The sequence below is a fragment of the Citrus clementina genome, unplaced genomic scaffold (assembly GCF_000493195.1).
Source record: "Citrus clementina cultivar Clemenules unplaced genomic scaffold, Citrus_clementina_v1.0 scaffold_3, whole genome shotgun sequence".
Classification (NCBI taxonomy): domain Eukaryota; kingdom Viridiplantae; phylum Streptophyta; class Magnoliopsida; order Sapindales; family Rutaceae; genus Citrus; species Citrus x clementina.
Genome location: NW_006262339.1, coordinates 46632408 through 46660166, shown reverse-complemented (window position 1 = coordinate 46660166; position 27759 = coordinate 46632408). Strand labels below are relative to the sequence as shown.

Sequence of the window (27759 nt, the reverse complement as noted above, 5' to 3'; positions counted from 1 at the left end):
ATTTAACAACCTAACTCAACCTGTTTATCTTATCAACCCAACCCAACCAATAAAAAATTATAAGGATTAGGTTGGATTCACGGATTAGGCGGGTTGATGACCACCCCTAAGTTGTACCATAGATAAGTCCGAAATATCACCTATCAATGGCCTCTTTTTTTTTTTTTTTCTATTTTCTTTATTTAGAAAGAGAAGTGGTCCAACAAGGCAACAAGTAAGGCCGGGCTAAAAGAGCTGAGACCCAAATGCAGGTCGTAACGGGCTGGAGTTGAGCTGAGATAGGTGACGTGGCTCAGATCTATAAGTGGGAATGAGTGGAGAAGGATCGATTGCAACTGAACAAAGGTCAGTAAAAAAACCATTTTAACTGTATGTATCTCGTCCAAAACAGGGGTCTGAGTGGTTTCGGTTGCTGATAGGCAGGCAGCTGATCCTGAAATCTCTGAGGCAATCGTACATCACACGTGATGCATCGACGTCACATCTTAGCCACGTAAATTAGGGGTAATCTAATTCTATCTCGTATTCGATTCTGAATCTCAAACGACTTTTAACCGAGCAGTCGTAAATAAACCTTCTTATAGTTGGTCATATATAATCTCTTTTAAAAATTTATGCCTTATCATTTCCGTTTTCTTTCTCCATCTCTGTCCTGTAGTGTTCTTCGTAGCAGCACGAGCTTAGCTGGGTATCGAATTCAAGGAGAGGCATGTTTCGGGTTTGTGCGTGAATTTAATAAAATAACCGCTTCTTTTAATCTCGTTCCCCCATTTTTTGTTAGTAACAAATTTTTGCCGTCAGTGTTAGATTCACGCACAAACTCGTGATGTGTCTTTTCTTTTACGATTTCAAGTTTCGACCTTTCTTCTTCTCTTTATTGTTTTCCTTTTTCAATTTTTGTGTTTGTGTATCACTGCATCAATAATAGTGCGTAAAATGCAGCTGAGCCTGAGATGAGGAGACCGATTGAGGGAGAAAGATGGAGACTTTTCGGAATTAATTACTCGGTACACATTTTTTAAATTTTAAATCCTCTGTTTCGCACATTTATTTAGTATGCAGTAAAATCTTTCGTGTTTGATTCGAATGAAATGATTAGTTTTTTGGAAGATGATCTTGCTTGTTTTGCTGCCGGATTGTTGTGGCCAGTTACGACCAATTTTCATCATAACACCCAAACCTCTTCAACATTTTAATCTTAATGATTTTGATGCCTAATGTTACGTCTTCTCCTCCTATATCCTTCGTATCAAAGTTAGACGAAAGCATCCTTTTGGTCTCATTTATCGTTCCCAAATTGGGACTTAGGATAAGCATGTCATCAACACAGAGGGAAATAATCAGGTAACATCAACTGATTTAAAATAGATATATTCGTCTGAGTCATTAATCGCGTGTCCTTTTGATATTAATACTTGATCAAATTTCTCATGTCGTTATTTTGGTGCCTATTTTAAGCCATATAATGACTTAACCAGTTTATATACCTTATGCTCAGTGCTTGGTACTGCACACCCTCAGGTTGACTCATGTAGATTTTTTTCATCTAAGTCTCCATTTAGAAAAACAGTTTTGATATCTATTTGATGAACATGTAACTTATGAATTGCAGTTATTGCAATCAAACTAAAATGAATGCAGTCCCCAATACAGGCGCATATGTATCAAAATAATTTATGTCTTTCTTTTGTAGGAACCCTTTGGCAACTAACCCTGTCTTATATTTATCAATTGATCCATCATCTTTCATTTTTCTTTAAAAAATCTATTTGCACCTCATAGGTTTAGTACCTGGAGGCAATTCAATTAACTCCAGTACATGATTGCTTGTGATGGAATCGAACTTGCTGTTATTTGCCTCTATCCACAGAGGTGTATCACAAGAAGCCATTGCTTCTTTGAAAGTCTGAGGATCATTTTCAGCAAGTAAAGGGTACTAGTCTTCATCAAAATAGTGGCCGTTCTCTTCCTCTTACTTCTCCTTGGTTCAACATCTGAACTCTTAGAGGATTAGCAATTTACTCTTTCTGGGGTAAGTAAATAATATTACCTTTTTTAGGAAAAGCAGATTATTATTGTGAATTTGTGAGGTATTTCAAAATACTCACATTATTCCAAATTGATAAAACCGTATTGGCTTCGCACGTATGCACACGGGCTTGCCCCAGTTCTTTGCCTCTTTGATGAAAAGTATAAATATTGGATTAAGAAAATCAGTTAGTTCAACTGATTTGAATCAGTCAAGCCGCATATCTACAGATCAGCAGCAGTTGCTTGATATTAGCAGTTTAGCACTGCAGTTGCTTGATATCAGTTTTTACAATCAGTGTTGAGCACTGAATTTTTTTTCCCCCTTATCTCCTGACTTAAATTAAGGATATGGCTGTTGCAATTCAGGGATATATGGCTGCTGTCACTGATTTGAGAAATGAGAAGACTTCTTTTCTTCCTCCTCTCCTTCATCAAAGCTCTTACACTTTGTCAGAAAATAAATAAACTAGCTGTTTCGGAGCAACTGTAGTTTGGAGTGGACTCTGAATCCCGGAAGATTAGACTGTTTTCAATTCTTTTTACACACCTGGAAATCATCTGAGAAGGGGCAGAATCTGCTCTTTAAGGACGGTGCTCCTTGGGCACGCATTGGCTTCTTAGTTTCACACTTTCTGTGTTTTGTGTTTAAATTGTCATGTAAACAATCTTAAACTATATAGTTCAGGGAAAAATGAGTGAAAATTACTGATGAGGGGAGATAAATATTCATAATACTAGTGTTACTATCTAGCTCTTGATAATCCTATGATCTTCTTTGACACCATGTTTACAATGTTTGTAAGCAGTTCCTGCCTCTTATGAAGCTTTTGAGTCTTAAGGAATAATTGGCTTCCCAGATTTGTTCTTGTAGGAGCTTTGGGAGCTGCATTAGGAAATGCCCCACAACAAAATCTTTGAAATCCGATGTCATTGATTTTAGGTATGTGAATGTGTTTTGAGCCAAAACATACAAATATCTTGGTAAAGAACTTAATGACTTGCCTTTTGTAGAATAGCCTATAATTCGATAGCCGTTAGATTAACAATATATATAGAGAACTAGTCTACATTTGTTTATAATAAAATATAATTTTGAAGTTCATGCATCTCTAAAACAAACATTGGGCAATGGGCATGCATAATTTCGTTTTTGAGTCCCTTACCTCAAATATAAATTTTGTAACACTAGTTAGGGTGCGTTTGGAAGCTACAACACTAAAGTATTTGGTAAATACTAACTGTTATAGCTTGGAAGCTATGTTAATTTGGTTTTTCACTTGGATCATGGAAAATCTTTTATATCTTTAATAATTTTGTCAAAATTATTATTTAAATTTTATATTACTAGATATTACTAACTTTTGTTTAATAATTATAATTTTTTTTCCACAGCAGCTGCAGCTTAAAAGCTACAGCACTTCAATCCCAAACGCTCCCTTAATTCTTCAAATCAAAGTTATCCAGGTTTAGAGAATAGTTGAATAAAGCAGGCACGATAGTGTAATTTGTTGGAAGTTTTAGTTTTGGTTGGATGAGTGAAAAGAAAGATTTGATTCTCTGAAGGTAGTAGAGTTTCAAACAAGTAGAACTTATCAAAGCATAGACTGCACTAAATATGATTTGAGTAAAAGATACCTGCTAAAGGACATCCTAAAGCCAAAGATAAAGCTGACCTAACTAAAACTAAATTGTTGTATAGCTTAGTAAATAGTAACCATCTAATTTCAGCGCAATGATTCCAGCAGATGCTTAATGTGCACTCCATCAATTAGTTTCTGTGTATAACCATCACTACGAGCTCTCTCCTCTTCGAGTAAAGAGCTTTCTTATCTGTGGTTGCTGATGGATCTTCTTTCTTTTAATGCCTTGGGATAATAATGACCACAATATGCTCCATTATCTTCAAAGGCATTCAAAAGTTTGATGAATAATTGGTTCATTTCTTCATCGTCATCAGGCTTCATCTCAGCTTTATGAATCTGAAGTATTTGGTGAGCCCGGTTTCTGAAATGACCTTGCACGAGATGTTTGAACTGCATATGAGGTTGTTTGAACTGCATATGAGGTTGAAGCATAACCAGCATGGCCTGGCAATTCAGCCTGAAAACCTCTTTGTTACTCTTCTGGGGGTGCCCTTTGTGACAGTAATATGGATTGGCATTCAAAACCTTGTGTTGAATTGAGACAAGTACTTGCATTATGTTAGATTCCTGTGGATTCCACTGTTGCTTTTCGTCTGAATCCCTCTTGCAGTTCCACCAGCTATGACTGACATTGATGGTTAGAAGGTCAAGAGAAACCTGTCCATCTCGATGCAAATTTGGGTTCAAATCAAATCCATAAGAATGATAGAAGATCAGCGGAGGCGTAACTGGGTAAGTGGTAGGAAAGAATATGTCAAAGAAGAACAAGCCATGACAATAAGGGGTACCTTCCAAACCGATTATTACAGCTCTCATAAGGTCAATTCTTTCTGCAGAAGCTCTAACAAAAATAGAACTTGGAAGGTTTTTCTCCAGAATTTCCCATTCTTTGTGAATTCTTTCTGCTAGTTCACTTTTGGGATTAATATTTATGGTTTTGTGGTGGATGAAGTGATGGTTCTGGTTCAAAAGATGAGTTGGAATTCTAGCGAAGTTCTTGTACTTTTTGAACCTCTTCTCAATAATGTCTTCGATCTCTTCAATTTCGCCAAACATAATTTTCTCTTCAGTTTTAGTATAATCCATGATTGATGGATTTTGAGTAAAAACAGCAATTTGGTTTCGGTGAATAAAAAAGGCCGGTTAAGCAAGAGCAAGCTATTCCTAATACTGCTAGAATATTGGGTAAACTGTAAGTCAATGCCAATCCTTACCCTAATAAGAAAACAAATAGGACATCTTGACTTGATGAGAGAATGTTAAAGACTTCTTTTCTAGTGATTTGTTAGGGTCCTTTTTAAAGTCAATGTACCTTTTTAGCCTTATGGAATCTGATTTATAACTTACTAATGGTTATCGCTATATTAGACTACAGGGAAGCATACTTTTTGGGTGCATTGATGAACAAATTGGTAGAAGCACACTGGCTAATTGGCTAATTGAATCTCTTTCAGTTCCTTCATGATTTCTAGATGAAGATACTGTTGGATACTTTCTTGATTTGTTCAAAACTTGGTGAAAGGTTTGAAGGAGTTGATGGAAAAAATAGCAGGCTTGTAATGGATTTTTACAGTAGATGAATTTTGAGCTTGTAACGTATGCCAGGCCATGCTGAATTAAATGAATTAATTCGCTGCGATTTTTTGGATGTCAATCCACTTTTTTATTGCCATGATTTTGTTGAATGCCATACAATAAAATTATGAACGCCAACATGATAAAAATACATTGGTATCCTTTAACTAATGGATGCCATACATTAAATACATTGCTACCCTTTTATCTAATGCGTGCCAGGCCATGCTGAATTAAGTACATTAATTCACTGCGATTTTGTGGATGTTAGTACACTTTCTGTTGTCTGAATTTTATTGCTCAGTCCATGATCATATTTGTGGCAACATTTTTTTTTTCCTTTTCTTTCTTGAAATGTTTTTACAATTTTCATATGGCGTGAGGTTAATACACTTTTCTGTAGTGAGGTGATGGTTATTATTATTATAGGGTACCAATGTAGTGATGAGTTAATTTATTAATAAAGGCCAGCTTGAGACTCAGATTTCTGTAGTTTATGAATGTTGAAAAAAGTTGGCTAGTTATTTTGGAGTATCGTTAGGTATTTTAAATATTTAATTCTCAATTTGAGGCTTTGTTTGTTAAATACAATTTGAGGGTATGTTTGTTAAATTTATGAAGTTTAAAATTTCATTAATTTTAGATTTTTTAAAATTTTTTTTTTATTTTTTGTAACCTATGTCTGATTTTTAAACATTTACAATTTTACATCTGAATAGAAGATGTAAATTTTTTTTATCTTAATAAAAAAATCTAAATAAAAAATAAATATTATATTCTAAAATATCTCTATTGAATATACATATTTCCTAAACTATAGAACCTAATTCCTTTTATTATCTTAATCTTATATAGCACTGTTTAAATTTTTCCCCTCTCTAATATTCGAGAAACGTCTACTCCACTTACATTTTAAAAGGGAGAAGACTGTCTTCTTAATTCCTTTTATTATCTTAATTTACAAAGACATAAATGTCAAATAATTATATTTAAAATGTGTTTTATTCAAAAAAATAAATAAGATGTCACTTATATTCAGATATAAAAATAAATAAATATATAATTCAAACATTCATATTTAGATCCACTTAAGACTTTAGAAAAATTTATACACAATTCAGATTTTAGATATTAAAAAAAAATGTACATGAGTTCCAACTAATGTGGTATTTTATTTTATTTAGATTGTGGTGAAATAATTTTACAAGCTATGAAAATAGAAGGGTGGCACCTAACTTTGGGACTCAAGTCAGGATATAGATGTTGGGATTTCTAAAGTTATTTGGTTATTTAGTAGTTGTATTGTAGCAGTTGTTATGATTGTATAATGACCAAAATCACATAAAAGATATATAATCAATAAAAAAAATATAAAAGAATTTATCATATTTATGAGTAGGCACATTAGTAGTGTACAACACAATCATATGCATTCCTAAAGTTTGTTATTTAAATTTGGCGAGGGTTAAAAAAAAAGAAAAACTGAGAAAATAATTATAAATCTTTAGCATGTATCAAATAGATGACATTGCACAAATTCATTGAAAACATATGATTTTTAGATATTTGGATCTAGTGTTGAGCTGATCTTTACTCAACTCCTTATAATCTTATGCTACACGTGTATAGTAATATACGATTAAGATTTAATTATTTTTTTCTTATCTAATAATTATCAATTGTATTTTTCAAAAAGGTTAATAAATAGGTCAACTTAGCGTTTAATTTAAATTCATAAGAAACAAATTGTATGACATGTCTTTCATAAATTCTTAAGATATATGACATGTACATAGATGACATGTCATATTATTAACTGAACGTACTATTTGAAAGAAATTAATTAAGTTTTAATTATTCGTGTAAGTAAATACTAATAACTTAATATATACAGTTATCAAAAATTTTAAATTATTTTTTTTATATTAATAAATTAGTGAATATTTTATCATAAATTAACTATCTAAATTAGTTATTAAAAATAAAATTTCATTAAATTAAGCATTGATGTAATTTTAATTATTATTCAGTGATAAAAATTAATAAATTTAATGAATTCATATTTTGATGTTATTAAATAAATATAATTGTTTTTGTTTAATAATTAACCTTAATAGCTATATATGTAAAATACAATTAACCTTAATGTTATTGTGGAGCCTTCCTAAAAGTTTTCTAACTTAACATGGGTAGCTAACATTAAGAGTAATACAATCAAATAGAGGATTTTTTTTTTTACTTAATAACTTAATTGATTTAATTTTAATCAATTAAATTATTAAGTTTCTTTATTATTTTAACTTAATGAAAATTTTCAGTCATTAAGTTAATTTTTTTAACTTTTTGCTTAATCTAAAAAAGTTTAAATGATATCATTAAAAGATATTCTCCAAGATATCTCTATATAATTAATTAATTTTCATCTATCTTAAATAAAATTTAATAATTAGTATTATTACCCATTCGTATAACTTGTGATAAATATAGTGGTAGATTATTAATATTTTATCTTTTAATTTTCTTCAAATTTTCATTATTTATATTCATGTTTTTATATAATTTTTTTTGAATATTTTTCATATAAAAACATTATAAAGTATAATAAAATTGATTAACATATACTAATTTAGAATGTAAAAGGTTCTATTCAATTGAGCATAATTTATATTATGATAGTATATTGTCGCATTTAAATTTTTTGAGATAATTATTATTTTTTTAACATTTATAATTTGTAAGTATAAATGTAAAAAAAATTGATTATTAGTTTTTTAAGTTAAAAAACACACAACTTAATATTTATTTTTAGTAATTTAGACAAAAAAAAAGAAACATATCATTTAGATTCAAACATTCAGTTCTATTCAAAATTTAAATTAATTTAGATCTATTAAGATTTCAATAAAAAATAAAAATAAAAACCACTGAAGTGTTTTAAAAAGAATGTATTGTAGAACTAATGGTTGGTGGATCTTTTTAAAATTTTTATCATGTACGACCATAGTTTAAAAGAATCTTAGAATTTTACATTACTATTAAATATAAGGGTTTCAAAAGATAATGGAGCTTTATGCAATCGCCTAATTTTGCTTGCCGGTAGAATTAGCACAAATAATATTGATTTGAAAATATTAAAGATTAGTATGTTGAAACTATATATTTGCATGCCCGTGCTAGCATACCAAAAACTAGTGAGACTGTAACTTTTTAGCTCTAGCCTCTAGGTCCGTTGGATCCACCAATCTGATGGTAATGAATGAGAACTTAAATGCTACTGTTTTAACTTTAAATTTTCACCATCAAATTGGATGTATAGAAAGAATAAAAATTTAAGTCATGATTTAAGAAAAAAAAGTTGATTTTTTTAATTTATTAATTAAACACTCCTACACAAAATACATGATACTTAAACTCAAAACTAAATCTTGGTAAGATTGCTAACTGACTGGTGGAGTTAGGTCTTGGTCTAAAGTAAAAAGTTGAAGTTAAAGAACCCTAAAAAGAAAAATTATTGCAGGATTAAGAAAATGTTTGACAAGGAAAACGCTTTAAAATCATGACAATGTACATTGCATCATTATCCAGTCCATCCATATGCATCAAGCAACACGAGATCACCATGGCCATCCATACGTTAAACATATTATCATCTTACATCAACTCATACGTACAGTCGTCAAAAGTCATAGCAAGATCTTGTTCAAAATATTGAAGGACGGTTAGTTCGTTATCTTGTTAGTTAGAAGCTGTTGCTGGTCTAACTTCTAAGCCTCTTTTCACAAATAACCTTCCCCTGTGCCAGCTTAAATGGAGGCAACTTGAAAGTTGAAACTATGACTATTGGGCCGACCAAAAAGAAACTATTAAAACAGAAAAAAAATCTGTTGAAACGCTTGAACGCGTCTTCACAAGCAAAAGACTCGTCACTCTAAAACATCACTTTTTTGCTTTTTGTCATTTTAACGGATTAAACTCCCGGATGTTGAAGTGCTACAAGCCGACATTTTTTTCTTTCTTTTGAAAGGTTTATCCAATTTCCACAGGTGTTGTGTCGACTGGAAACTTCGTATCTTCGTCGGTGCAAATTAAATTAAATTAAAATTACCACAGCCATACGGCGTGTTCTTTTGAACGTAAAACGACGTGGGCAATGAATTCTAGTTTATTCTGTTTGTTGTTAAACGTTTTATTTTTGACAACTCCGCGTACGACAGGTTGAGAGCAGCTTGCATCGACGTCTGTATCAGACCAGCGGGTGACACATTTTCAATTATCTACTAAGAGTTAAATCAAACTAAAATAATCTTCACACGCTTTCCCTTTTAAGAAATTATAGGTAAGGCTTATGCACATATTTAAATTCCTTTTTTTTTTCTTTTTGTGGATGTTGTACATGTTTTCAAACACCAGTCACCGGCAGACTATCTGTGTCAATATGACCTTATCTGAATTTTTTCGAAATTAAATTAAAAGGAAAGAACAAAAGTCACAATCACATCATGTCATCATCCTTCCTGCCCTTGTAAGGCAATTGTTGTGGCCTGATTTTCAGGACACTCGTCACTTTCTCTAATGTTTGAAACTGCTGTCGTGTCTTGTCCTCGCTCCTCAGCCCGTGGGCTAAAACAACAGCAGCTGATATCCTGGTGATAAGATTTGTTATTATTTGTGAGCAGGGCCACTGGACTTTTGAGATCCAGCATTTCTAACTAAAAAACTCGGATGGATTGCGGTTGGTCAAAAGTTTATTGCAAAAGCATTTGTAACCGACCAACAAAAAAAAAAAGTGTAAAATCCATCTAGCCATTTTTCTTTCTTTATTGTTTTTTTTTTCTTAAGAAGTTCAATTCCAATAAATAAATATTGCAACAAAGCAAATTAATGAACCGAATATGTATCACATAAGTAGTGTCCCAATGAAAAAGAATGTTGTAGCAATAACTGGATTTGTACAGAAACAAGTTAGAGACTCAAATTCAGAACCTTCTGGTTTTGAGATTCTAGTTAGTGCCGTGAGCGTCGTCTATGACCCAACTTCGTGCATTAATAATGTTTTATTAAGTTCAAATGGATCATCATTAGAAGCTAGAACCAAAGTTGGCTTTTATTCTTTACTTTTCATTAATTGTAAAGCAGCAACTTGATTTAGGTTTAGATTTACCTTAAGACTACATCTTTTTGTAACTGGCTTTACAATTAATGAAAAGTAAAGAATAAAAGCCAACTTTGGTTCTAGCCTGTAGTTTCAGGAATGGCTCCAAATCTTGAAGAAAAGCATAGAGTAATAATATTTCTTAATTTCTACAGATATTATTCTAAATTTTTTTTTGTATAATGTATGATGTGAGATGCAAAATTCATTACGCGATTCTCTTTTTCTTCCAAAGAAATGTTTCTTTTTCTTTGACAAATCTCTCCCTGTTTCTCATGTTCGGACTTATTGGGAAGAGTTGCTTTGTATTTGACTGTGACATTTTAAATAAAATATAATTTAATATATTTTCGCATGAGGGATGGTGATAATGCAGAAAACTTGAGATACTTGATCCTTTCAAGTTTCAACTGCGACAATTTGCTAATTAGAGAGCAAATAATAAATTGCTTTAGTGTAAACAAGAATCAAATTAAATGAGTATATATGGGAACTTGCACTTAATATGATCCACGGGGAAGGAAGCAATCTTTACGTAAAAAATGCAAAACCTTTTTTTTAAAAGAAGAAAAATTATTAATTAACTAGTTAAGGGATGAATTACATCATTCCAAAGTTCAATAACAATCTTACAAGTAGCCAGAAAAAAAGTTTGTTTAAAATACTTAAAAATCGGCCCGGCGCCCTTGACTAAAGTTCAAACATAGTAGTCCTTAACCTCAAAAGAGAAAAGCAACATTAGAAATGCCGCCTGCCTCTTCAATCCAAGGAACATTCAAGATCAGTTTGCCATCTGGCATCCACTCGAAAGCCACCTCAGCACCGTTCAAGTAACACTTCTTCGGTGACCCACTTGAATAGGCCAAGAAATTTCCTCCTCCTTTGACTTCAACCTTGACACGAATCTCAGGTCCGGACTCGGAGTGGGCCCATTCTCTTATTGTTCCTCCGTTGTTGAACATGTCGGCTATCCCAACAGGAGCAAATTTGATGCCGGGGCCTACTTTCTTGATCGGCACAAAGTTGAAGAGCTCAAATGACGACGGTTGGAGAGTGATTTTAATTGCCTCGGATTTGGGAGTCACCAAGTGTATTTTGTCGGCCTGGCTGAGATAGACAATGTACTCTTCTGCTTCACCCAAATGTGCAGCCTCAGCATTTTGGTCCCATTCGATATCGGTAACATGAACAGTGCCAGAAACTGGCTTGTAGCATTCTGCGTAGCCCTTGATCCTTCGCTCCTTCATGTCCCATCCACTTCCTTGGCAATTGAAAGCTCCAATCACTCCTCCGTACTGTAAAATTTTTGTCAAAAATGAGTGCCCGTCGTCTTCTGATAATACTTTTAGACAGAATAGATTAATGGAAGAAGTATGATGATACCTTGTTGAAGTTCCAAATCTTGAGAATGGTTTTTTTGTCAAATAGAGGATTTCTGAAGAGGCAGTCTCTGGTTGGAAGAGCAAAGTGCTGGCACCTGGGAATGGTACCGTCAGGATAAACTAGTTGCTTCAAGAGATCGAAATCATGTCCCCCAACTGAATCACTAACATATACCGGACCACCGCAGATGGCTCTTGAACCAGCATGAAATTTGGCGCAGCAATGATCAGATTGGAACATGTCCCAATCAGGCTGTATGAACTGGCCCATCCACAAGCTGTTGTAGGAACAGTGGATCATATGAACGCCTTGCAGCCAATAGACTCCATTTGGATCCCCATTCGGGTCCTGGAACCAGAAATCATCACCTGTAACAAACAATAAATCCACTCATATAATTAGAAAAATGAAACTCTTCACTAAAATTGCATTTGGCTCAGAATTCCTTACCAACTCTTCCCATAGATATCTGGCGCGTTCCAAGGAAGAAAAAGTCATTGCACTGTTGCATGCTGGAGATTAGTCCAGTTCCTTTGAAGTTCTTCTTCAGGGAATTAGATAGTCCTTTGTAATAAGCCTTTCCTAGCTCAACCCGGCCTCCATATTCTTCCGAAACATATTCAAGAGTCTGTATTGATGATCATAAAGAATTAAATACATTAATAAACAAGAGGGGTAAAAAAGTAGACTAGGGTGTAAAATTGGTAAATTTGAAAACATACATGGATGACATCAACTTTGACTCCAGTAATGCCAGCCTGGGCAAGGTAAGAGTACATGGAGTCATAGAAATCATCAGCTTGAGAAGGATGAACCAGGCCGATTCCACCTTCAACGATTTTGACCACAGCCAGATCATCCATTGTACCATCAAGTCCCGGAGACAGATTGCAAGGAATGATCTTCGAGTTCAGATGAGTAGTTCCTGGCCTTACACCACCCCAAGCACCACAAAGAGCGTGCCACACCCAAATATCGTCCAATCCTTTGAACCTAGTCCTCAAATCTCTTGTAAAAGCCTTCATCCCATAATTATCAGCCTTGCATGAACAGCGTCCACAGCCTTCATTGACACTATTACCACTCTCCTCCCCACCAAACATCTCCTCCAATTCTTTTTTCAAGTTGTTAATCTTTGAATCAAACTCAAACAGATCAGTGACTCCGGATCGGATTGCCTTATCGCGAGCCTTGTTAGCATGCTCAAGTTCAATCGCCTTATTTATCAACATCTTGGGCCTCTTAATATCAAATGAAGGAGCATTAGGGGCCAACAAAGATCCACCCTTGTATTTTCTGAACTTTTCAGATTCATCAAGCCTGTGAAGCCTGGCAGTCATTTGTTCTCCACCGAGAACAAGATTTTTGGAATCCTCATTCGGATTCTCATCATCACGGTTGATGCTTTGCCAACCATCATCAATGATGAGAAACCTTGGCGAGATACCACCGTCAACAAAATCCTTCACTCCTTGCCAGACTCCGGCGGGTTCTACCGTTAAGTAGAATGCATCCCAAGTGCACCAACCGAATTTGTCAACAAGTGACGGGACTTGTTTCTCTTCCAAAAGCCTAAAAGTATTTAGATGAACTCTAAGAGCACTACAGGCTTCTTTCATGATATTGTAAGGATTATCAGACACATGAACATAAGCGATAGCATCAAATGATGATGCTTTCAATCGAGTAGAACCACTCTCAGCACAAATCATGACATGGCCATCAGTGCCAGGATGAAGAGCAGACCTAAAACTGCTTTCAATAATGGGTATGATCATAACATAAGAGGTTGTTTCAGGAACATCTAAGAGAACCCATTGGGTTTCCATTTGCAAATCAGAACCAGAATTCCCAACCCATTGAGTGGACCACCATGTTTTGAATCTAAAGATACTCACAAAATCCCTTCCGCTAAATCTACCCAAGGAGTTCATCAACCTATCAGACGGTTCCTGTGCTTTGAAGCCGAGGAAACCGCCCTTGTGAGAATTGGCCTGGACAGCCTGAATCACGGGAAGTGGAGCATCAGATGATTTGGAGATAGAAAATGGTGTGAAAGAAACATTGCTTGGAACATCCGAAAGAACTGGAAAACCTTTCACACAGAGCTTGCCATTGGACAAGCCTATGTGTTTCTCCGGTCTATTAGGTGCGAGTTTGGTGAGTAGTGCGTTGGCAGGGTCATTTGGGGGAGCCATGACAGGGGAAAACAGAGAAAGAACAGAGCAACAACTGAGAAAATTTTTAAAGATATGACAAGAAAACAAGACTTTGATGCGAGAAACCCAACAGCGAAGAGGATTTATAAAGGGCTTTTAGAAAAAACTGATTCCGGAAATTGAATCTTTAAATATTGATATATGTTATCAAATCTACAGAGTGAGAGGAAATTATTTAAGTACGAATATATTTTAAGTACTATATTATTTGAGCTATAACTGGAATATACAATTATATAGGAATGTAGGTTTCTTGATACACTGAGCAAATATAGACACAGTAAAGAGAGATCACTGAAAGATTAGCTTACAACAAAGGCAAGAACAATAAAAGCGGATGAAAATTTCTATCAAAGAGAACGTTCGGAGATGTTTGTTTAATTTACGCTGATGAAACGGGCCGCCCGTGCAGGTATATATAGAGAAAATTGAAGTGGGTACTTTTGAATTGGAATAAGAAAATAGAATTAAGTAACCTATCCAGATAAGAAGCTTGGGCGGCAGTTGGTGATGCGACTGTTTTCTTTTTAGGCTCTAATATTTTTATCTGCTCTGTCCCTCTCGTTTCTTCTTCTCTTGACTGCCTTGAGGGAAAACAAAAACAAACAAAAAAAAAATCTTCATATGAAAAAGAATTGAGTACTTTTTTTGTTTCCTTGGACAACTACCGCAAGAATAGAAATTAAAAGGTTCGAAACTTTATCCAAAATTTTTTAAGTAAATAATTAATTTAGAGGGTTGAAAAGAAAGAAACATCCATGATCCTTTGCATGCATGTATGCCATTTGGCTAATCGTTTATGGGACATGCAAGAATGCTGATTTGCAACATATCACATACTCATTTGTTTTTTGGTGGGAAATTAATTCCGAACTTTTGAAGCGATTATGCTTAATATTTAAATTAAGAAATTGGAAGTGTGGTTCTAAGATTGGTTGAATTTGAATATTAAAATTCAAGAATCAAGCTTGTGTGGGACATCGTGGGACATATTGAGTTGCTGAAAAATGAAGGTAATGGAACGCTGGAAAGTTCCTAGTGAGAGTGCAGGTTACATGATTTTTATTTTTATTTTTTTCCTTCTGTATCATGATTAAAATAACATTTTAAAAGACGAAGGTTAGGAGATACGCTTGATTAAATAATTATAAAAATAAAACATACTATATTATTGGATGATGAAGGTCATGGATGCGTGGGTCTCTCTGGAAGATTGCCAAGGACAGATGTGATAAATCTGGAAATAGCAACTTGCAAGTTCTTAATTTTCACTCATTATTAAATTAGATTTCTGGTTATTATAATTTTCTTCTTCTTCATCCTTGACCAGACATAAAGTATTGCAAATTTACAATCAATAAACAATTGGTTTTCTTTAATATTAGATCAACGTTATTAAGCCCCCCATTTTGGAACATAATCTCAACGTGGGGTCTTTTTCTTAGGCCTAACTGTTGGACCACGGATAATGATAATTTAGAGAGAAAAAAAAAAGAAATCTAACCTCCAAGATTTAGAAAAAAAAGTTACGAAAACTCCTTAAGTTTTTCATAAGGGACACAAAACTTCTATTTGACCATAATATTTTTTTACTTTAAAAAATTGACCTCAAAATTTTATAATAAGTAAAAATATGGCATTCAAATAAATATAATAATATATAATTTTTAAAATAATTTTAATATTTAATATTTTTATATTTTACAATATATTAGATCTATTTTATTATATTAATAGTAAATAGAAACATAATATTAAATTAAATAAAAAATTAAAATTAAAATTATTTTGAATATTATGTAAGAAATAATTTTAATCTTATTAATAGGAAGATATTATGTTAATTGTAAAATCTACTTAACCCAAAGATTTATTTAAAATCTTTATAATATATATGAATATATTATTAAAATTACTATAACCATTTAAAATTTTAATATTATTTTAAATGTTAAAAATAAATTAATATTATTAGTCTATTATGTATATTACATTATATTATTTATATTAAATTTGTATTAATTAAAAAAATTTTAAATTAATTTTTTAATTACAATATTCAAAAGGTATGACGGTAAAAAAGAAGTCTTGATGTATCTTTTTTTAAAATTTAAAAAAATTTCAAACTTAGGTGTAAGTATATTTTTTTCTAATTTTTATGAATTTTGGACGAAATGAAGAAAACTTGTACATTTCTTATTGGTCGATAAGATTCTACCAGCCTATTTCTTTTGATACACGCCCTTTGTAATTAAAGTAACAAAGGGATTTATCCATTTAAAGAGCAAAAAGCAGAGGATATGCATTCTACCAGCCTATTTCTTCATATTTTTCTTGTCTTGGTATATATAATATGAATTGCGACTGCTTAGTGGATGAGCCATGACAAACTCTCTTATGATGGATGCTATGAGAAGTTTGGAGTTTATTCTTAAGATTTAAGAGCAAATCTTCTCGATGTTAAAAAAAAATTCTTAAAAAGTTAATAGCATTTTATTATTTTTTTGTAAACCTACCTAGTTAGACCTAATTATGAATATAATTTCTATAATTTTGTTTTCGCCAATAAAGAATAATCTACATTTGTTTGAACTTTTTTAGAAAGTGAATTAAGTTAGAGAGGAAAGAAAATTAATCATAATATATAATTTACAGAAGTATAGAAAGTTTGATTAATGGATTATACATCCTTATATGTGCATTTGGGGAAAATGAATCATATAAGAAAAATAAGATTTTATTCTGTTATACCCAAAAACTCGTTACAGTACTAATGGCCAAAGAATCTATATGATCATATACGGATAAATGAGTAAATATATACTTAATCAAGAAACTGTATATATTGGTTGATTTTGTTTCCATTGCAAAAAGATCTGGTGGCTGTATGCCTGCCACTGTTTTACATAGTTATATATGCTCACCCTGGTCCCTTTACAATTAGATTAATTATAGTATCTTATAACAAAATATTCTTGAAAATTAAACCTTCAGAAACTAATTAACATAAAATGCACCAAATAAACCAACCATTCTCATTCTTCTTAATTTCTGTTTTTGATATTATATCTTTCTATCAGTGTCGTATTTACCATAAATGTAGATCATTCCTGCCACGGAAACTTCCACAAATGTTCAAACTGCTTCAGCTAATGACAATCAGTGGATACGCATCCATATTTCTCTTGGAAAATATCAGCAAGTAATTAATAAACCTGGAAATGCAACATTGATTAATTTCTACTTATACTATCTTAAATTAAAACGATATGTATACATTCATACATGTGTACATGCATGCAGGGAGAAAATTACAATTCCAAAGAACAAACCATGCGTTATCGAAGTCAGCGAGCATCAAAGCGCATCTATTAGCGCTAGTTTCACTCCCATGCTGAATAAATCTTAAGCTTTAAGCCCGTTGTCTTGCATTTCCAAACGTACGCATGCTTGCGAGAGAAACTCAAGTTCTCACCTTCGTTAGCCATGATTAATACTGCTTAGCACCTGTTACAGTTTTTGACTTCTTCAATTCAACTACCACTTGCTGCAAAACCAAATCCAACACCCCCCATCTGCACGCACATGGGAGAAATGTGAAAACGAGAGAGAGAAGTATGAGAGTGACTGCACTCTTTCCAAATGGCTGCATACTGCCTACCTCTCAATGGGTCAGAGTTACTTACATGGCTGAGTGTACGGATACTTAAGTTTGAGTTATAAAGTTTTCCCCCGTCACAGAACTAAAATAACGGATTAAAGGTTATGGTTTTCCATAATATGTTATTATATGTGATGTGATAAAATTAGACTCAATTAACATAATATTTTTTATCACTTACTAAATGAGCTTATCAAAATTACTCTCTAATATTTGACATTAACCACGTATTAATATAAGATAATTAGAATAATTTATGTTAGTCCACAACATTTAAGAAATTAATACAACATTTTATTCCAGACAATGTTGTTGCTATAGGCATTACGTTCAATGTACAATATATATATATATATATATATATACATATATAAGCTTCTAATCAAGAATCTCTGACCATATTAAAATTAAGGATAAGTTAAAATTTAAAAGATAAAAAAACATATATATTAATATACTATAAGACTAAATGCATTACATTGAAGCTTATATTTTTTTTATTTTGTAATTCATTCCTGATTTTAATATAATCAAAAACTCGTAACTGAAAAAAGAATATTTAACAAAAAGTATGTATACATATCATGTATGTACACACACAGATATATGTGTGCGTGTGTAACAAAAGTACGTGTATGAAACTTTTGTTTTCCACGTGTGCGTGCTGGGTTGTACAATAAATGTTACGATTAAGAAAGAGAAGTGTTTTAATTAATTAATTATTCTTCCGTGCAGACATATGCATGTCTCTAATTAAGCACAGACTAGCTACTACTAGATTTTAATTAATTTGAAATATAAAATGCATTAAACATTAATGATGAAATTCTAATTAATCGCAGTACGTACGTGCTCGAAGGCAAAATGTGGTGGACCCGGTGCCGACGCTTTGAAGCGTGCGCCGTGGGAGAAGAAACTCGGTGCGGGTGATTGGTGAACCAGTTTGTGGAATACAGACTCATCGATAACCTTTAATTTTCTGATTTATTTATAAATAAAGAATCTTCTACTTGTAACTCAGCCACAGGGATCAATCCTCTCTCGGAAAAAAAAAAAGAAAAAAAAATCTACACATGTAAAAAATTAGTGATATTTTACTCATCCTCTTTTTCCTGTCTCCCTTTGGACTTAATAGAAATATCTCGATTTATTTAGAGAGTAAATTATGTTAATGGGATGAGTTTTAATTAGAAAAAATAGAAGAAATTTAGGAATAAAAGTGTAATATATTAGAAAAATAGTAAACTAAATTTAATTTGATGAGTTTTCATTAAAAAATAGAACAAATAAAAGTGAAAAATAGAATAAGTATTCTGTTAAAAGATTTCTCGATAGGGAGAAAATGGGGATTAGTGAATAGACTTGTTTGGATATTTTAAAAAGTAAATTATTTTTAAGAATTAAAAAAATAAAAATGAGAATAAATTTTATATGGGGATATTTTAAAATTTAAGTTGAAATATCTCCATTTTTATTAATTATTTATTATGGTTACATCTATTTCACAAAAGCTTTGGCTTTGGCTTAACCTACAATTACTTGATAAAAATGTGTTCAAAGACTACCGCCCAACGTAACCCACAAAATCTCTGCCCTGGATTCAACTGAGCAGGAAAGAAATCCAGATCTAGTTGGTAAGGATTGAGATTTTATTTCTTTTCCTGGCAATAGGACAGATTAGGTTACCTTGTTGTTTTTTTCCCCCAACTTTTTTAATCGGCAAAACTAGCACTAATGGAGTTGTTTACATGGCTATATAACATGTCCATTTGGTCTCTTTACATAACATAACATAGTCATGTCCTGTAGAATTATTCTCTATCAAACTGTTCTTTCAAAAGCTTCTTAATTTATTATCTTTTTCAGGAAAAAAAAGTATTCTTAATTTGTTAACATAAAATGTACTATTTAAATTCATTTTTGTTTGCTGTAACATTGTTATTGCTTTCTTCCAATGTCTCCACAGCTTTGGATTGTAAATTGAATAATGCCAATCCACTTAAAGTGGCGTATACCATTAGTGTATCTCGTTCTGGTGGGGGAAACTTCACAAAGATTCAAGATGCCATCAACTTCATTCCTGTCAACAACGATCAGTGGATACGCATTCAAATTTCTCCTGAAATATATCAGTAAAAACCTATTTATATATATAATCACACACATTCATATATACACGAGTACATTTGTACGAGCTTCATCATGTCAATTCGTTAATTTATTTATTTCGAGAGGTGTGTGTTGTTTGTTATACGTATATACAGGGAAAAAGTTACAATTCCACAGAACAAACCATGCATTTTTCTTGAAGGAGCAAGCAGTAGAACCACAAAAATCCAATGGGGCGACCATGACACGACCATCAGTAGCCCTACTTTCACTTCCCTTTCCGAAAATGTAGTTGCTAAGGGCATTTTGTTTCAGGTAGCTAGATAGATAAATATAATTGGCTAGCAGGTAGCTTATGTATATATGTTTTAATCATGTCTGTGTATGTGCGTTTTGAACAATATTAACATGCAGAATACGTATAACGTGCCGCCTAGCTACCGCCAGAACCAAGAGAGAATGGAAGTAAAACAAGCTTTGGCTGCAAGAATATCAGGGGATAAATCGGCTTTCTATAACTGTGGTTTTGCAGGCCTGCAAGATACCTTGTTTGACGACCACGGGCGCCATTACTTCCATCAATGTTACATAGAAGGTGCAATTGATTTCATTTTTGGCAATGGCCAGTCTATCTATCACGTAAGTATATAATAATAATAATAATAATAAAACAAAAAATTTTTGGTTGACGTACAGTACCGGCTGTCATTATATATATATTTATATATATGATTAACTTAAATGAATTTGTTAATGAATGGTAAAAATCTTAGGCGCCTACGTACTGTGATTCGCAGAATTGTGCAGTAAATGTTACATTAAAAGAGTACCTTCCAGAAAAAGATTATGGCTATATAACAGCTCAGGGGAGAAATTCTACAGATGATCCCAGTGGTTTTGTATTCACAAGCTGTCAGTTTCTTGGGAGTGGTAAAGCTTATCTCGGACGAGCATATGGAGCCTTTTCAAGAGTTATTATCGTTAATTCAGTGCTAACAGATATGGTAGAACCTCAAGGTTGGAATGCATGGAACCACGTTGAGCATGAGTAAGACTTTTTAAATTAAATTAATTTTAATTCATATACTCTAGATATTGAATATGCTCGATCGCAGAGAAAATATTAATTGTACGGACACTTTCTGTAATTTGGTGCTGTAGAGAAAATATTGAATATGCGGAGGCACGTTGCAGAGGAGCTGGAGCAGACACATCCAAGCGTGTGAGTTGGGAGAAGCATCTCAGCGTTGATGAAGTGAAAAAATTTACGGATAGTTCATTCATAGACCACGACGGATGGATTGCCAAACTACCTTCCGTCTTGTAGTGTACTTATTTAATTATATTGACTGCAGCCGTTGCCGTTAATGTGTTATTGCTCATAATCAATGCATGTTAACTGCAGTACCTTTGTGTTGCCGCTCATTTATCAATTTTATTTTAAGCTAATAAAGAAAAATTCATATTAATTCACTTCTCCTCTTAGTCTTTAATTAATATTCATCCTGATCAGTTCCGAATATGAGTTTCTCTTGTAAAATTTGATTTTATTATGAGAATATTAATCTTAAAAATTAACAAACAGACTGAATAAAGAAACGAAACTTAATTAATTGGTTGGAATAAAAGGTAATCCGAATTCATAAAATTATAGAAACATCTCTTTATTCTCCATTATTTATTATTTTTCGATTCATCTTAGCTATGCCATCTCATGCAAGCGTTGTATGTGTATAGAGCTTACATTATGACTTTCTAATGATATTGAACCAAAATCATTTAAAATCCATCGCCATGACCATGCACACTTGCAGCACCTTTGTCATCACCATGTCCATGCACATTTCCAATGCCTTCCACTCTTCTAGCGCCGGAACCGTCACCGCCACCGTCACCGGCACCACCTCCAACTCCACCACCTGCTCCAACGCCTCCTCCAATACCACCACCTGCTCCGACGCCACCTCCAACACCACCACCTACTCCTCCACCAACTCCGCCGCCAGCTCCTACACCACCTCCAGCACCGCCACCTACACCTCCACCAACTCCTCCACCTCCCCCTACACCACCGCCTCCTCTTCCACCTCTACATCGACCACCACCTCCCCTTCCACCTCTACCACCTCTTCCACCTCCGATGCCTCCCCCGCCACCTGCACCTACACCTCCTCCAACTCCACCAACTGCCCCACCTCTTCCACCTCCAGCTCCTCCAAATCCGCCACCGGCTCCTACACCTCCTCCCACTCCAACTGCCCCGACTCCACTTCCAACAGCAACTCCACCACCACCAACACCTAGTCCACCACTACCTCTGCCACAACCCAATTTGCTATCTCCAACTTCAGCACCATTATTTATGCACCGTGCAATAGCATCACCATTGTCCTTGTGCATAGTCATACTTTCTTTCTCAATTTGCCGCCCTTCAGTTATCCCTACTACAGCTATCAGCATGAATAATGTGATAGCATACATCCCAACATTTCTTAAGAACGCAGCCATGTTTCTCTAAATAGAACTTATTGAAGAGTAGGCAAGACAATGATCAAAGAAAACAAGTAAAGAGAATCAAGAGTTGCAATGTTAGCTCGTCTGAATCTGATGCCGTATATTTTGCATCAAGACGCCTATTTATAAGGGAGGATTACTACACTGTATGAAAGGAAGTGGCGGATACGAGTCATAATTTTGATATTGATGAAAGCACATTGCACCACTCCTGATTCCCCCGAGTGCTTATTGTGATGAATCGTCACCCGGAGTGCTCATTGTGATGAATCGTCACCCGGAGTGCTTATTGTGATGAATCGTCAACAGGAAACTTGTGGCCGGTGCCACTTATAATCAAACAGCAACCCTCAACAACGTAATACCAACCTTTCGCTGGCCCTTTCTCTTGCCAATAGAGAACGTGCAAGTGCAATATGAGCTCTGTACTAAAGACATTAGAAGGAAAATCCAAATAGCAATTGAATGTGAAGGCCATTATCGAAGCACCTAGATGGGTACGTAGAACTCACCACGATTATGTTATCATTCCAACACGGTGTAATGAGTCAGTGGATTATACGTGCCTCCGTTACGGATTTCCCGAGTCCGTAAAAGCTACTCCACTAACCATTAGTGCAGTTGGTTAGAAATCAGGAGATAAGTACGTTACGTATCTTGCTAAAACTCACCTTCTTCTTTGGTTGGTATTCACTGGCACAGCACAGAATGAAGAAGCACCAGGGAGGAGGAATTTGTTGCGTGGGCCACATTGTTTGACAATTGAGTTGGGTACGTGTGCGGTCAATGTATGCATACACCCAATTTATCTTACCAGCTGCGGGGAGCTCTGACTTTGAAGATTTGGGCCTTATTAGTTTGGATTTGGATGGGCTTAAGCCCCAAAGATAAGGAAATCAAATTTGAAGAGGGATGGGCCATCGCTACGCGAATCATACTTTCAGTCAAGGCCCAAAAACTACACATGCGAAGATATCTTTTTATTCTGATTGTCACGTGCAATATGGATGACGACTCACGGCAGAAGGGAACAAACAACGAAACAAATAAAGTCTAAATTAAGGAAGATTATAGCAATAGGATGGGATAAATTTTAATCAATAAGCATACCGCCCGTCGTCGAAACAAGGGCGTACGCAGGCAGTAAAAGGTTCATTCAGTATGTATTATGCATTCCTCCTGATCCAATCGCACGATTGTTTTCACAATTCTATAGCATTTGGAAACGAGCACCACAAAGTTTTGTTTTCGTGGAGTGGAAGACAGAAATTGCATACGGTATGCTTTTAGAAACTTAGTTTCTCTTTCTTTTTTTTCTTTTTTTTTTTTGAGCGCCGTTGATGCAACAAAGTATCGGATCATTTGGGGCGTAATTTCGATGAAATAAGTGAATAAATGTCTTCCTGCCTGTTTCTCAGTGTGACCTAATGTTTTCAGCTGTTTGTTTAGCCGACAATATATTAATATTTACCCAGTAATTTTTTCACACCACTGGCAGCAGGGCTAAGGCAGAGTCTCAGAGACGACAGAAATACATTATTATGCCTTGCTGAGAAACATATTAACATTATGTGAACAAAAAAATCTTAATTAACCTCTAAGCCCGTGATCTTGCATTTCCAAACATATACATGCTTGCGAAAGAAATTCAAGTCCTCACATCGGTTAACCAACCATGATTAATGCTGCTCAGCTCCTGTTACAGATTTTGACTTCTTCAATTCAACTACTACTTGCTGCAAAACCAAACTCAACACCTCCATCTGCACGCACGCGCGCATGCAAGAGCAGCAAAGCATGAACGAGAGAGAGAAATATGAGAGTGACTAAACTCTTGCCAAATAGCTGTATAGTAACTCTCAATGGGTCGGAGTTACTTGGGGTGTATTTAGTAGCCTTTTTCACTCGATATAAATTAAGAAAATATGTTCGGTAAACAGTTTTATAACAGTAAATTGAAAAAAAATTAAAAATAAAAAGTTCCCGTTCTCTATCATTTTTGAAGAGAAGTAGGAGAACTCTAAGAGAACAATGGAAAAAAGTTAACAAAAAAAAAAAAAAGTGTGTCAGTGATTTGTCTTCCCGAGACCCGTATACATCTCATTTATTTTTCTTTCTTTCTTTACAAAAATCTCATCCCTCTCCTTGCAAGCTCCCTAATAAAATATTTCCATACATAAAAATAATTCGTACAATATGTGCCAGACTTATTATTAAATTATGAAAATAATATGTAGTGACAATCCTAAATTTATTTTATTTAATTGAAATTAAAAATTAAATTAATGTAATTAAAAATTAATTTGGAAGTAGTGTGGCGTGATTTACTTGTGCCAAATACGATGATTTTTTTTTCTCTCTTTTCAATGTTTTAACTAATGACCATTGCTATAAACATATAAATAATTAGACATAAGTGAGTGAAAAAATAATCTGTACTTTGCATCTTTATAATATTTTTTGGAATGTAAATTCGAATTGTTCACAAATAAACTACTCCAGAAAGAAAAAAAAAAAAAAGGTTGTGGTCGAGTTCATTTGCATTGTATTTTATTTAAATTAATAAAAAATAATAATAACCAATAAAAATACTATTTTAGTGAATAATAAAAAGTCCAAAAATGTGTTTTATAAAATATTATGCTAAATAGATTTTCATTACTTTTCATATTTTCAGACAAACAACCAAACACGTTTTTATTATTTTTCATTTTCATGTACTATTTGAAAATAAGTTGCCAAACACGTTTTTAATTTAAAAAATGTCACATTAAAAACATCATTTTTTTTCTAAAAAAAAATTAGTGGGGTGAGAATGGGGAATTCACATGTGAGGAATGATTTTCTCATCCCCATCTTAAAAAGATCTCCAAAGTATTGAAATAATATCTTGAAATAATATCAAAACTTAAAAATATTTTAATAGAGCAGTTTCTCGAGGGAGAAAATAAGATATAACAATGTTTAGGGTTAAATAAGAATTATAATATTTCAGTTATAAATTGTTTATATTAGGTAAAAATATAAAAGAAATTTATTAACCAATATTATAATTGATAAAACAAAAATTAGTGAACAAAAATGATAAAATATTCATATATAATGGGGATTGGGGTGGGGGTGTGGCGGGGAGTAAAAAATCAAACCCCCTCTCATTAAGAATTTGAAATTTATTTTTTCACATTCTCTAAAAAATATTCAAAATTCACCTCATTTGGGGTGGGGCTCCATAAGGCTCCAAACTCATGGAGATTTCTACAATCCCTATTAATCACATATTAATATGATAAAATATAAGACAATTATAATGATTTATACTCGTCCACAACATGTGAGAAATTAATACAACACTCCATTCCTCACAATGTTGTTGCTATAGGCATTACGTTCAATGTACATTATAAACATACAATATATAGATGAGTTTCCAATCAAGAATTTATGATCATATTAAAGTTAATGACAAGTTAAAATTTAAACATTAAAAAATAAAAAACGCAATACTTTAATATACTATAAGACAAAGTACATTACATAAAAATCTGTCTTTTTTTTTAATTTTGTAGTTGTACATACATACATACATACATACATACATTAAACTTTTTGTTTTCGCATGTGCATGCTGGGTTGTACAATAAATGTTACAGTGGGAATAAATGCTCCAGAGCAAAGTCACGACTACGTAACAGGGCAAAGCAGGAGTGCTTCACACGAACCCATGGGATATGGAACTGGCAAAGTTTACAGTGGAATAGCTTATAGAGCCTATTTCAAAGATTTTTTTTTTTTTATAATTTAGAGCTATCAGATTCATATGTACTTAGTAGCACCAAAAGGTTAGGGACCTCGTCGGCCACGAGTAAGAAAGATTATCATTTTTATTAATGCCAAAATTTGGATGAGTTGGTTAGTGATTAGATCTTAGATCCCCGCATTAGTATTTAATTTATTTGGTGGGAAGCTGTTGGTTGATCTCCAAAAAGATCCTCCGACTACGAGTAGAATATTCATGAGCAGATAACTTTCAAGCTTGTGATCAACAAGTACTTGAAATTATAGGGAATGGTTGAAGGCGCCGGAAACATAACGCTCAAGTCAATTATTGGGTTTACAAGAAAAACCAAATATGTCATTTCTAGTTTTTATGAATAAATAATCTTAAGTAAATGTAATAAAAGAGTCAAAATTGAAAAGGAGAGTTCTCCCCCTTCTCTGAACTTTTCAGTACTTTGATAAACATCCCTGATTATCATACCATTTTCAATACGTTGGCGTTGCTGGGTTTAATGCGTCGCTTTAATTATAAGTTAATGCGCCCATTACAGAATAGTTATTGAGCTGCAATTATAGCATCTGGGTGTGCGTAGACATTATGGCTGAATTTATGGGAGGAGCTTGATAGTTTGTGGTTGGTTAAGGTTTTTGGAACAATCGACCTGGTCAGGTCTGCTCATGGTATTCTGGCCGAGGTGTCTACTCATAGCCTCAAGGATTACTTCCTGGTCGAGGTGTTCTGCTCATGATCGTCAAGATTACCACCTAGTCGAGGTGATCTGCTCAAGGCACTATAATTTTCTCTTGGTAGCCTATCAACCATTCGCTCACTCATTACTTTGAGAAGATCCTGATCATCCTATTTTATTCCCCAAACACTAGTCTCCCAGTTTTTAGTGTTGAGAGTAAAACGAATCGAGACTGGAAATTCTAAAGTTTATAATTTTTACAAAGTTAAACAATAAACAACTTATTTTGCTTTCTCTGCTGACCATACCATGGGTGAGTATGTATCGTCAATTTAAAATTTTATGCATTATCTAGCGCAAGTTTCAAGACTTTTAACCTTTAACTGATTTAAGAAATTTTAAGTTACTCTTATTAGTTTAAGGTCTTATGCCTTACCTGAAATAGGTTTAAGGCTTTTAACATTGTACTGACCTAAGCAACTTTGAACAACTCTTGTCAAATTAAAGTTTTATGCCTTATCTAGAGCAGGTTTAAAGGCTTTTAATTTTTTTTTTTGCCAACTTAAGCAATTTTAAAAAAGAAAAGAAAAAGAATGAATGGATTTTTTTATTAATTATTGCTTTACCTTTTATTTGCCTTTCTTGCTTTTGATCTAGCTTACTCAGCGTATCATTTCATAAGCTTAACAAGACATTTAGATTTTTTATAACTCATGAAAATTATGAGTAGAGAAATAACATAACTCATTTAGACATTTTATCATATACTTACTAGATGTAACATTAATCTCTTGATTATGTAATTATCTTTCTTATGATTTTGCACAAAAATTTCACAATAAAAGAAAGCTAATCTAAGGTAGCTTAAGCGACAAAGGCACGAATATGTTCTCAAACATAAAAGCCAAACAATTAACTCTGAAAATTGTAAGTGTGCAGCACATGCTTTCAAGCAATGAAAGTAAGCATGTTATTTGGACAATTGGATGGCAAGCACATGATTAAT

General features: G+C 33.5%; 4 protein-coding genes and 1 long non-coding RNA gene across 5 annotated transcripts; 2 read left to right on the top strand and 3 right to left on the bottom strand.

Moving 5' to 3' along the window:
* The first annotated feature begins 560 nt into the window (after positions 1 to 560).
* On the top strand, positions 561 to 2815 carry LOC112100250. The gene is made up of 2 exons (XR_002906568.1): positions 561 to 1007; positions 1783 to 2815. It is a non-coding gene; the product is annotated as an uncharacterized LOC112100250 (long non-coding RNA).
* A 1042-nt stretch (positions 2816 to 3857) lies between these two features.
* On the bottom strand, positions 3858 to 4760 carry LOC18050125 (putative ubiquitin-conjugating enzyme E2 38). The gene has a single exon (XM_006444473.1). The coding sequence runs from the start codon at positions 4758 to 4760 to the stop codon at positions 3858 to 3860; it is 903 nt and encodes a 300-aa protein (XP_006444536.1).
* Positions 4761 to 11050: 6290 nt separating this feature from the next.
* LOC18050124 (stachyose synthase) lies at positions 11051 to 14321 on the bottom strand. The gene is made up of 4 exons (XM_006444472.2): positions 12507 to 14321; positions 12235 to 12412; positions 11785 to 12152; positions 11051 to 11696 (listed from the first exon to the last, which is right to left on the bottom strand). Exons 1-4 carry the CDS (start codon positions 13980 to 13982, stop codon positions 11121 to 11123), a joined length of 2598 nt encoding a protein of 865 aa, XP_006444535.1. The 5' UTR covers positions 13983 to 14321; the 3' UTR covers positions 11051 to 11120.
* A 5860-nt stretch (positions 14322 to 20181) lies between these two features.
* LOC18046625 (putative pectinesterase 52) lies at positions 20182 to 21100 on the top strand. Its single transcript, XM_024187584.1, has 3 exons — positions 20182 to 20412; positions 20547 to 20821; positions 20935 to 21100. The coding sequence occupies exons 1-3, from the start codon at positions 20182 to 20184 to the stop codon at positions 21098 to 21100; spliced, it is 672 nt and encodes a 223-aa protein (XP_024043352.1).
* Positions 21101 to 21552: 452 nt separating this feature from the next.
* Positions 21553 to 22281, bottom strand: LOC112100016 (glycine-rich cell wall structural protein-like). The gene has a single exon (XM_024187583.1). The coding sequence runs from the start codon at positions 22279 to 22281 to the stop codon at positions 21553 to 21555; it is 729 nt and encodes a 242-aa protein (XP_024043351.1).
* Positions 22282 to 27759: the final 5478 nt, after the last annotated feature.

What these genes read in the sequence shown, in the direction of transcription:
- LOC18050124 (XM_006444472.2), bottom strand. Translation starts at nt 13,982, where the DNA reads ATGGCTCCCCCAAATGACCCTGCCAACGCACTACTCACCAAACTCGCA. An exon ending in TCAAAGTTGATGTCATCCAT is followed by an intron (nt 12,413 to 12,506) that starts GTATGTTTTCAA and finishes TCATCAATACAG; the next exon opens with ACTCTTGAATATGTTTCGGA. An exon ending in AGATTTGGAACTTCAACAAG is followed by an intron (nt 11,697 to 11,784) that starts GTATCATCATAC and finishes AAAATTTTACAG; the next exon opens with TACGGAGGAGTGATTGGAGC.
- LOC18046625 (XM_024187584.1), top strand. Translation starts at nt 20,182, where the DNA reads ATGCAGAATACGTATAACGTGCCGCCTAGCTACCGCCAGAACCAAGAG. An exon ending in ATGGCCAGTCTATCTATCAC is followed by an intron (nt 20,413 to 20,546) that starts GTAAGTATATAA and finishes TAAAAATCTTAG; the next exon opens with GCGCCTACGTACTGTGATTC. An exon ending in TGGAACCACGTTGAGCATGA is followed by an intron (nt 20,822 to 20,934) that starts GTAAGACTTTTT and finishes TTGGTGCTGTAG; the next exon opens with AGAAAATATTGAATATGCGG.
- LOC18050125 (XM_006444473.1), bottom strand. Translation starts at nt 4,760, where the DNA reads ATGGATTATACTAAAACTGAAGAGAAAATTATGTTTGGCGAAATTGAA.
- LOC112100016 (XM_024187583.1), bottom strand. Translation starts at nt 22,281, where the DNA reads ATGGCTGCGTTCTTAAGAAATGTTGGGATGTATGCTATCACATTATTC.